Source organism: Chiroxiphia lanceolata, chromosome 3 (genome assembly GCF_009829145.1).
Source record: "Chiroxiphia lanceolata isolate bChiLan1 chromosome 3, bChiLan1.pri, whole genome shotgun sequence".
In the NCBI taxonomy this organism is placed as follows: domain Eukaryota; kingdom Metazoa; phylum Chordata; class Aves; order Passeriformes; family Pipridae; genus Chiroxiphia; species Chiroxiphia lanceolata.
The window spans coordinates 97641313-97653656 of record NC_045639.1 but is presented as its reverse complement, the minus strand read 5'-3'; the positions used below and the strand labels follow the sequence as shown (position 1 = coordinate 97653656).

General features: G+C 35.8%; 1 protein-coding gene across 1 annotated transcript in view; it reads right to left on the bottom strand.

Annotated features, from left to right (window-relative positions):
- SNTG2 (syntrophin gamma 2) overlaps window positions 1–12344 on the bottom strand; it is a 155244-nt gene that overhangs the window by 70295 nt on the left and 72605 nt on the right. Inside the window, 2 exon segments of the mRNA XM_032683929.1 lie at window positions 1692–1783; window positions 7131–7218. Coding sequence (XP_032539820.1) covers window positions 1692–1783; window positions 7131–7218 — 180 coding nt within the window.

Here is a 12344-nt window from a genome sequence, read left to right as displayed (position 1 = left end):
AACAGACATGCTGTATGACAGCTTGGTAAAACTGGCATAACACTAATTCCTTACCTCTCATTCCTGTCCTTTCCTTTCCATTGTGTGCTATTTGAAGCAGCATTTCCACTCATAAATACAGATGCATTGTCTAATATGGCATGGATTTGAGTGTGGTTAGGAAGATACATACAACTGCAACACAAACTTGCAAGATGCAATATTAAGGCTGAGTCAGATCTCCCCTACCAGGGTGACATAAAAAAGGGATTTAAATATCATTAGTCTTACTGGGCAATACTGTTAGAGGAAACATCAGTTCTGCTCTTACTTTACCATAAAAATGAAAATATCCAATTTAAAAAAAGAGAAGCACTCACTAGGTTGATACACATTTATAACCACTTTTTAAGATGTGATCACGGCTCAGTTACACTCACAGCTTAGTTTGAGAGTCAACCATCTCAAAAGCCAGTCATTCCTGCTCAAAGTACTTAGAACTTTGCTCTTGTATTTCACAATAAGAATCTGGCAATTTTTCATTTTGTTTACTATAAAGGGAGATCATGACTTTTACAGTGCACTAGGTAGATTGTTCTGCTTTATTCCACTTCTAGGTCATAGTGTCTGGTGCATACTATAGGTCTTCATGTGACTTTATGTCAAGCTTCAGAAAAATTAAGTGCTGTATAAAAACAAGTTAGAACCTTAGTAGTCCCTTTTACTTTCTGTTTTTCCACTTATATTTCAAACTTATAAACAGGTTTTTGTGTGTTACCTTGACAACTAAATCTAAATTACTCTGTTACAAGTCTACACCACTCCAGCCACTTATTTGTTTTTATAATGCATAGAATTCAGTGTGCAATTCCCAAAGTACTGTAATAATTATTATTAAAAATTGTTATTGCACATTCATTCTAGTACTTAATAGGCAATAATTTACTAAAACATGCTAATGCAATCACAGATAATCATCTGACCATAGCCACCTTCTCACAATGTAAGTGCTTTGCAGAAAGGACTCTGTCTACAGAGCACCTGGTAGACAGGCATTGCAAAATGCTGAACCTCGAGGACAGATTTGGGCTCTTTATTAAGACAACAGTACAAGGTAATTAGAGGTAATAATTATCTATCTGGATAATTACAAACAAATAAACATGAAACTTTCTGTATCTATGACCAATTTTTGACACCAAGCACTAAAGTACAGGTATCAGCCCAGAAAAGCATATTTCCGTTATTTATTTATTTATTTATTGTATATAATGCATTTATGTTATCATATCTAAATATGACACTGAAGATTCCTATTAAAAAAGTTTGTCTCAAGAATTCAACTTTACACTATTTTCTGAATTCCATGTACATTTCAGCATCTCTAGCTGGATTAAATTCAATGGTACAATGCTATAATTCAACAAAGTATGACAGAAGTTCAGATGAATTCATGTAAACTATGAATAAATCTTACTGTGCTCATTCCTACAACCTTCTCAGCTGCCTCAGAGTAAGAACCTAGCATTCCAGGGCCCCATGTTGGTGACTTTTTAAGTACGGAATTTTACAGTATAAGCACTTAAAAATCAATCAAACAAACATGCAAACAACCAACAGAATTAGGGTAGTCTTACACTAGCATTTCGAAGCTCAAAATGGGAAGAGAACTTACATAGTTTACACCGTGTTTTTACTATTCATTTGCTTACCGTGTTACTTGAGTTTCCATTTAAATGTAAGCCACTGTCAAAGAGAGGTGATGAAGCTCCACTGCTATGATCACTGGATGGTCCAGGGGAACCTGGAAATCAGATCACGACAAATAAATACTTATGTTAAAACCACATGTAGATATCAGACAATAGCTATTCCAACTGTAAAACACAAGAAGAATTCTCAATATGATTCACCACACCAAGACAGAAATACTACTTGCATTTTAGAAAGACAGTCAATAGAAAGTCTGTATGCTACATTCAATGTCTAGAAAGAAAAAAGGTAGCTAGATGTCATCTTATAAAGGCTGTACTCATGAGAACTATTTATATGTTTAACTGTCTGCAGGATTAAGCCTTTTTTTCACTGACAATGGGATATGCAAAACCAAATAAGAAAGTCAGTTACACAAAACCCATTAATTTAATAAGTAAATTTCTTACCAAGTCTTGAAAGTCTTCACTTGAGTATAGCCATGGACTGTATTTATAAACAAAGCTAACAGGAAACTTTCAGGCAAATACTAACTGGACACATAACTTTACTAACACATATACCTTTTCCTTAAAATGCCAATTACTTTCAATGCTCATTCTCAAATTCAGAAATTGAAAGCAAACAATCATCCTGAATTGTTGGTACTATGTCAATATGCTAAGACTACAGAGTTATACTCTTCAAAATATCTCTCCTTTTAGTAGTTATGCATCATGATCCTACTTTAGTAGTTAAAAGTGACTCCAGAAAAGCTTAATGTTTTTGTAACATATAATAATGGAAACAGCATAAAGTCACATCATTGTGTAATTTCTGCTTAAATGTAAAATGTTAACAAATAGCACCAATAATATACAATTACTGACAGACAGCACTTGGTCTTATCAATAACACACATAAAATCAATTGCACAGCATTATATTCATAATCACCGAAAACTCATTTTTCCATCTAAAGAATTCACCTGAAATTGTCTGTAAATCATTTCACATTATAGGCCTGTCAAGTCTAACATCACAGAAGTCAAAAAGGCATTCTTAGTTATATATTTTTGTATGTATCTATCCTATATATCTGGAAGATTTAGCAAAATGGAACTAAATTCAACAAAAGTGCATTTTCTCCATTACAAATCTCTGTCAGTTCAGTGCTGAGGTCTAAGAATTCAGTTTATCTCTGAGGTCTCTGAATTTCAGCATGTTTTTGTTTGGAGTCCTTTCTGTACAGTGTTAGATGATGTAAGCAGAAGGAGTCATTATGCTTTGCTCTTATGCGTCTAAGGCAAGCACCGACCTTGGTAGCTACAACATTTTGTAGGTCCTTATACATACATTAGACCACAAAAACAGAGTTCATACTCATAGATGACCACAGTGACTTGACAGAACAGAAGAAAATGTCTAAATTTTTTAACAAAAATACTGAAAAAAAGTTGGCACTAAATTCTTTACTGAAGAGTCTGCCTGCTGGGCAATCCCACTGTCTCCAGCAGTAGACAACTATCACAGGTCCATGAGTCAATCAGATTCTGAAAGTGGAATTATTCCACCTATTCAGCAATTTGAGCATATCAAAAGACATGAATTTAGGTATTTAAAAATCCCTAAATCCAGGGCTTACCATAACATAAAATACTACAGCAGAATAAATAAATAATTATTTTTAAGTAGAGAAAACTGATATCCATCACATGAGAAAGCTAAGAATAAAATGTTAAAGAAGATATTTCCCTCCTCCCTCAATGTCCCAGCAGACTTGCTTTTCAATTCAGCAACTTTCTTTCATTTTCTGAGTCACAACAAACTACACAGCCTCTCTCAGACTATGCCATGTCTACCACTTGATTGAAAACAAGTTCACAAATCTTTTAGTCTGCTCCCTGCCTTTTTTGCCTCACTTACTCATGGACTACTCCTTAATGATCTCATTCAACATTTTAAAAACTTCCATGCATATGCTCAACTACTTTCCTGGAAGGTGCACTGCTCTTATCTCTCCAAGGAACTCTGTCTTCTTGCATGGCAGCCCTAGAGTATAATCAGGTAGTCTTTCCTCCCTGTTCTTACAACAAAACACTGTATGGACATACACTCTCTGCTACTGCAGTTCTTGCCTAAGTAGATGAGACTCCCAATCAAGTGGAAGGCACCAGTTCAAACTCTGGAACATTAGTTTGAGACAGGCTATCAGAGTGTTTATGTAAAATAAAACATCAGCTGCAGACAACTCCCCACTCCATGGCCACAATAGAGTATCCTGCTGGGTACTGATGTCAGAAAAAAAGGCATTTGGTATGTTGTGAGATTTCCAGCAATCATTACTGCCTAGATGTTCTCTTATCCCACCCAAATCACAGACAGTCAGCCTAAGAAAAATCAAACTTACTCTAGGACAGGCATTATCTGATGGATTTGCTTATTCTCAGCTGTGGTTTGTTCTTTTGAGAGAGCTGGGTTGGGAAGTATCCTGTGGGAGAGGAAAAGACCTTTGCCTGATCTTTACCTTTGCCTGAGCAATAGCTGAGTATGCTCAGAGGAAAAAAAGCAAACCCACACATCATATCCTGTAAAGTGAGAAAGGGTCAGAGAGACAGAGAGATGGCAAGGATATGGGAGTCTGCGGTTCACAACACTGAGACATTCCAGGGGGTAGCATGAAAAAAAAAAGCAGATCTACATGGTGAGGGAAAGAAACTTTGTAAGGATCACAGGGGATTTTGAAGAACCAGCAGGAACTCAGGAAATCACCAAGTTAGCTGACACTAAACCTGAAACAAGAACACATTTACTGTGAAATAAGTAGGAGTTGTTTATAAATCCTTTTATAATCCTTTAGAAAGAATCATTACGATTTTTCAATTTAAAAAGTAAGGTATTCTACTACTTATTTTAATAAAGCCTGGATTTTATTTTTACCTTCAAAAGCCTTAGGCTTTCTAGACCTAGAAAGATCTCTATGAAAGTTCTGGTCAACTCAGAGTCCCCTCAACAAGGGGGTGTTTATTTCAGTCTGTGAATTACACTAAACCTCTAAATAACAAACAACCCTCAAAACACACTACAGCAAGCAGTCAGCAAGACTTTACTATTTGAAACAATTTGTCTTGTGGTTAACATTACTGAATAATACTGGACACGTCTTGTATATAAATAAAAACTCATTTATTGAACTTGGTAATCATGTCATAGGCAACCTCTAAAAGACAAAATTAAAAACAAATGAAACTCTCCTGATGATTTTTAATCACACTGCAAGCTTTGCAAATTCAGAATATTCTGATAATTTAGTATAACTATCAAATAGAAAACTTTCGAAAACAGTCTGTTTTACCATAAAATGTCCTGAAGACTTTTCCCAGGAGCAGTGAATCTTCTGTTACTCTTTTCCTTCTCTTGTGGGTAACTTAAAACCAATGATTTGTGTTTTACTAAAGCTAGTATATTGATTGTTTGTAATGGATGTTTTCTATGGAATGGGTCTTTGTGCTGGGTATTTTAGTGAATGCTTTTCTTGGTTGTACTTGATTCCTGTAAAACCTTTTGCCAAAATGTCTTATTTTTCTCACTAAATTAAAAGACTTTCTCTTAGACAAAAATCTGTAGTTTTTCTCTGGATGCGAAGTCGAGGTTATAACAAACCAAAAGGCTTTTAAAAAGTCTTAAAAAAAAAAAGTAACCGCCCCGGACAGCTTATGGCTAAAAATCCAGAGAGTGACACCCATGATGTACGAAGAGGGCACCAATATTCCTGGACCTGCAAGAAGGGTGGCAGCCAGCTCACACAGAGTGTGTACTGGGTCTTAGTGGCAAGGTTTTTGGGGTTGGAGTGCTTCCAGGGGTGGGACATAGTCGGTGCTGCCCTGTGCCAGACACAGATGGTTCCAGCCAGCTCCCATGGATCCACTGGAGGGCACAGCTGAGTCCTGCAGATTAGCTGGTAGCGCTTCTGGGAAATTGTTTAAGAAAGGGCAAAATGCCAAAGAGCAGTGACAGGAGTGAGAAAAGAGTGAGAAAAAAAAATTCAAATGAACCTCAAGGTCAGTGAAGAAGGTGATGGACAGTGTTGTTTGTCTTTGTTTCTCACTGCCTGAATCTATTTTAATAGGCAATACATTTACCTAAGTTTCCTCATGTTGACTCTGCTTTGGCCATGATGGTAACTGATAAGTGATCTTAATGTATCTATCTTGACCTAAGAGCTTTGTCATTGTTTTCTCCCCATGTTCTGTTTGAGGGCAGGGAGTGAAACAGAGTTTGAGTAGGAGTTTGGCTCTTAGCCAAGGTTAACCAAGTGATACAGTTCAAGTATGTGATGTCAATTTACAAGATGACATACAAGTGCTAGTAGGACTATCATAACCACAAATTAATATGTCCAACAACACAGAAACTACTAGTAAGGTGTTGCTAACTTGGCAAAATCATGTTTAACCTTGGACACAGTTATCCAAGGCATTATAGACATTAGTCTTATGACCTAGTAGGAAAAGTAGGAAAACAAAAGAAACACTGACTATACAAAGATCTCAAAATGAGAAATAAGATTTCTTCAAATTTATATTCCACTTTCAAATGTAAATAATAAGCAGTGAGAACTGAAATAAAGGTCTTAGCATGAAAGGTATAGTTCAGCTTAGTAGAGGCCTGTCAAGTTGGCTTTTTACTGGTGTAAGAACCCAGATGAAACGATCAGTGCTCTTGTAATGGCAAGAGCTAGACTATGACACCTATGATTCTGTTGAAAACAGGAAAAAAACAAGTACCTAGCTGAGCCCAACTTAAATAAATCCAAAGAACAAGACACATTTCAAATCTTTTTGCTTATTTTGGAAAGAGAATAATCTGTTAAAATAAACTGGTGCAAAATGATTTGGTCTGATTAAGTCAGCCGACATGAACACTTTTCTACCTGCAACATTGATCGCAACTGTGCAACTTGAATATTTTATCTGCTAAAGAAGAACCCAAAATTTCCTTTGGTTGCATTTGTTCATACACAATTTGGTATTGCTACTGTTAAACTACTCAGTTGTCACATCATAATTCTGCTCTCTGACAAAACCAATCAAAATAGTAAAGTAATTTATGAAATATACATAATTAATGTTATCCATTTGTTTGGTGTCCTGAAAGTACCTTTCAAGGTCAATGTATGATTCAAATGTTAGTAAACACTATTTTATTGTATTCAGGCAAAGCTTCTGTTGAAAAACTTTAATGAATTTTTTTCAGTTTTACTTTGAATAAATTACACATAAACAGTAAGGCAGTATCCATTAGATTATTATATGTTAAACAGTAAAGTAGACAGACAATTTTCTACTTCTTCCTGTAAAACACTCAAGGATTGAATTCCTATTTCTGTCACTGTCAGTTTATTATGAGAATACTGCAAAGAGGAAAACAAATTATTCCTATCCGTTAATTTCCTCTTACCTAATGGGAGTTTTAAAAATGATGGAGCTTCCCTGAGGTACTGAACAGTGATGGTAACTTCATCGCCAGCATTTCGCAGCAGGTGTACCTGTCAGTGTGACAAATAACAGCTACTTTAAACCAAAGAACCATCACTCATGGAAAGAACATTACTTACAATGACATCAACATTCCTGTTGATCTACAATAAACTCAGTATACACATTTCTGTAAGAAATTTCTAAGAATGTAGAATAGCTTTTGGCTCAAGCCACACCAATGATGGAAAAGAGTAGGCAAGACCAACCTGGAACAACCTGAATAAATAAATTGCTGGACAAACTGATTTTATATACCAGGTGAACACAACTTCCACAAAGTGATTTTATAAAACTGCCATAGGGTAGTAGGGAAATATGTGTTTATGTAGATATAATACATTAATTGTGTGTGTATACAGACAGACACATAAAGATACACTGATATATCTTAAGTATTTGGTTTGATTGATTCGGGTAACACATTAAGCACACTTTGGTTTTTCAAATATAGTCTTGATTCTTGTGTCTTATTGTCTGTGAGCATTTGCTAACCAAAAGGGAACACACAAGTGCACACACAACCCCACATCCCCATATGTTTTAAACCATCAGAATTTACTTTGAAACATGACATTCTACTACGTAAGGTGCCTTTTTAAATGCAGAACTACAAATAACTTCTCTAAGGGAACTCAGTTCCTACTACAGGGCACAGGTATTCTCCAGTTTCACATCCATGACTTCCAGGAAACAGGTATTGAATTTGGTTTGTACGTGGTCTGCACTCATGCTCTGCAGCCTGGATCCAGGTTGTCAGAAATGGATGCTAAGGCTTGTGGCCTCTAATATGAGCACAACCAGAGCATGCATGTATTAGGCAGAAAAGAAACCAACTGGAGCAAACTAACTTCCATAGATTCATTTAATGGTTCAATGTATTTCAAGGAAGCTGGTGGTTGTGTTGTTTCAGACCACTATTTTAGCAAAACGTCAACATCGTGAGATGCAGGATTACCTCAAACATTATAACTTTTCCATTTGTGTACCTAAAATAATGCTTACCCCAGAGACTGACGTATTCACCTACATAAAAACATTCAGTTTATGTCTGATGGAGATGAAAACCCTGAACAGGTAAAGTGAGCATTCATACAGACTTAGAAGCATTTTTCTTTTTTTGTCTTTTTTTTTTTTTTTTTTTTTACCCAGAGGCTCAATCTGCATTTAAATGATTTACTACAAAAACAGCTAGTGCTACATACTCACTCCCAGAATTCTGAGTGTTGTACTCAAGATTTTGTGGACAATTGATTAAAAGAGAACCTGAGGTTCATTGTGGGAGAAAGCATTGCGGAAAAAAAAATTATGATCACTGATTTCTGACTAAATCATCTCAAGATATTACAACAGGAGTAACCAGGAACAAAAGCACAGCAAAATTAGAATGCTTCTTTAAGGCCATACAAAAGTGTGACAGGGCTACAAAGCAAACCAGTATGTCTTGTCCTAAGGTGTAAGAAAACTATGTCTCCTGAAATCCTCTGCCCCTTGTTTCCTGCAGAATTTTAGACATAATTGATTACTTAGGATTGAAGATGATTTCTAGCTCTGCTAGTCCTACCCTGTTACTGTTAAAAAGACAGTTTTTCCCTTTATCTTCAGACTATTATACATATATATATGTATAATTTTTATATATATATAAATAGATATATTTATATACATACATGCAAATCTTTTACTCAAGGTTCAACTACAACACAATTTTTAAATACTTCTTACATTCTGCAGTACTTAGATCTTTTTTTTAATTTTAGTGTCTGATTTAAAGATTATGGACTTTTACTTTAATCATGAATGTTATTATTTTTAAGAGAGGTAAAGCTCAATAGTCTAAATTTAATTAAAATACATTAAACTAGAAATCCCAGACTGAGAGAAGTCACTGAGAGGAGCGCTGAAGAGAAGGACTTGGGTTTTATCATGGGTGAAAAGCTGAACATGAGCCAACAGTGTGTGCTCACAGCCCAGAAAAACATCTGTGTCCTGGGTTGTACTGAAAGAAATGTGGCCAGCAGGTTGAGGGAGATGATTATAGACCTGTTTGAACAGGACCAGAGGAGGCCATGAAGATGACTGGAGGGCTGTAGGCACAGAGAATTGAAGTTAGTGAGACTAGTTAGTTTTACTAGTTAGTGAGACCAGTTAGCGGTACTTCCATTACCTACGGGAAGCTTATAAAAATGAGGGAGAACAACTTTTTACGTGGACAGTTAGTGACAGGACAAGGGGAAACAGTTTTAAACTAAAAAGGAAGAGATTTAGATTAGATATTAGGAAGAAACTCTATACTGTGAGGGTGATGAAGCACTGGAAGAGGTTGCCCAGAGAAGTTGTGGATGACTCATCCCTGCAAGGGTTCAAGGCCAGGATGGATGGAGCTCTGAACATCCTGGTCTAGTGGAAGGTGTTCCTGCCCATAGCAGGGGGGATAGAACTAGATGACCTTTAAGGTCCCTTCAAACTTAAGTCATTCTATAATTCTATGTTCAAAAAATGAAACAATAGTCATATTAGACCATACATGAAAACACAGTTCAAACATAAATACAAGAAATTCTATGTATTTCATCTATAAGTGTATCTCTATATAAACTGATCAGAGGGAAAATACTCATGATAAAAATTGAAGAAACTTTTAGCATAAAATTGTATATGTTTAAATTACACTGCAGTCACTTTTCTGTCTCCAGTTGCTGAACTGGTCTTCCTAAACTTCATTAATATCTGCACCAGGCCTTGAAATGAACTGATGCTCTCCTTGTAGCCCAGCCACACCACCTCATGACTTGTGCTAAACTAAATTCTAATGAAGTCTTCACTACTACATCAAATGTTTTTAAATGTCACCAAAATGTTTATAAAAAGACAGTAAACCAATTTTTTTTCTATACCATACTGACAGAATCACCGAATTTTGGAGTCGATGATCAACAAAGACTAATTGGAAATATTTTCTATGAGTAAATGTAAAAATTAGACAAATAATGAATTATTCTATTTAAAAAAGTAAATAATTAAGAAATTACATATAAGAACTTCAAACAGCTTATGTGCTTTACTTCATAATTTTCCGTATAATCAGGTAGTGAGGTTTATGTAATTAAAAAAATAACAAGTTGTTTAAATCCCTGACCCCTACATAAAGGTTTCTTTAGTCCAAGAAGTGGAAAGACATTTGGCCTGTTCCTTGAAAAAAAGAAATCCAAGCTTAGGCCAAATAGTATGGCTGAAAAAAATTCAACAAGTCAATATGCTGCAGACAGTCAATGCTGCTGCACTGGCAGCACATGGAGTTAACAAATGCTCTGATGTGAAATCAGGAGGGTGACAATCGTGTACAGGGTTTGGGTATCCCCGTATGGACAGTGGGGGCTGCAGGGGGGCTCTGTGAGGAGGCGCCGGGGCTGCGCCGTGCCAGACACAGCTGGTTCCAGTAGCTCTGACACACCCACTGCAGGGCATGGCTCAGGGAGAAGCTGAGGAGGTGGGAATGAAGAAGTGAAGTTGAGCTTAGGAAAAGTGGTGGGAGAAAGATCATGGCTGAATTTTTTCATCTGTTTCTCAATATCCAAATCTATTTTAACTGGCAATAGAATTAATTAATTTTCCCTAAGTCAAGTCTATTTTGCCCATGATGATAATCAGCAAATGCTCTTCCTGTCTATCTTGACCAAAGAGATTTTTCATTCTACTTTCTCCCCCTCTTCCACAGATGAGGAGGAGTGAGCAAGCAGCTGGGTGGGCATTTGGCCATTGGCCTCGGCTGACCCACCACCATGGGTTCAAGACACTTTTACAAAATGAAAGTTAAAATTATAAAGGAATAAGTGCAGCAATGTTATCCACATAGTCTAGGTTCAGTGAATCCAGCCAGAGTGTATTAATGCCAGAAAGGTTATATGGTAGGAAGAGAAAAGGAGACCCAACATATTCCCTTCCAAATTAAAAATGTCAGAAAGTCAGTATCACGGAAGGGAGAAGTCAGAGTTGGCAGGAAATACAAGATCCTGTTATAAAATGCTACCTCGTGATACCACTTTACTTTTTATTGCATAGTATTTTTTATTGCATAGTAAACACATTAGAAATGCTGACTATAATCAGTTCAGCAATATCAGTGTTTTATAAAATTAAATAGATAATTTCAAGATCAACAAATATAGTCACAATGCTGTCCTGATAAATGTAATAGGAAGAAACATAAACCAAATAAAACTGATACTGACAACTCACTTTCTTACAACTGTATTTTTTGATAAGTCAAAGAAGTGAAGTATTTTAATTTTGACTTTGGAATAACGAGGAAGAATTTTAACTTCTTAATAGATATAAACATTTTGAAGAAAAATTTAAAACACAGAAGAACAACTGTGTTTCCTCTTAATTAAGCAAAGAATGTTTGCACACAAACATTTATATTTGTCAAGAGATGAAGGAGATAGCCAGACAGACACACTGCCTAACATACTTCTGGAAAATCTTAGTCAAATATTATGAAGATAAATTAAATCCAAAAACTGTATGGAACAAAACAAGACAGTAGACTAGAAACTGTTGCAGAGTATGAGATTTGACTTTTTATTTCAAATGATATTTTGAAAAGGAAAGAACACTAAAATTAGTGCTTTGGTTTAAAATTATCAAGCAGTAATACATTAAAAGATATTCACACTGTATCATACTCTCCTGAAGCTACTTTGTATTCTTAGGTAGTGCCTGAAGAGGTGGTAGTGTTGAACCACACACATAATAACAAAACTAAATCAATGTCAGTGCTCACAAGAAGGTCTTAACAGTTGGAAGGTCACTAAATAATGCACTGCTCTGTGCTTAGCACAAGTCCAGTAAGCCCAAAAAAGACAAATCTGGTATCTTTGGAGTAACAGTCACTGTTGCCTTACTGCAGTATTAATATAAAGTAAGGATTGTAAAAGTGTTTGTAAAATAAGATTATAAAAGGTTTTGGTGCTTTTTAAAGGTTGATTAAATGTTTTTACTGCACCTAACTATGTGTGTATGCACTTACTTGTGTGTTCACATGTATGAATGAAAAAAGAGCACCAACTGAAATGTTTGCTTTTCATGCTGGCTCCAATTTGCAGATTTTGCATATCTCTAAGTGCATTCATCA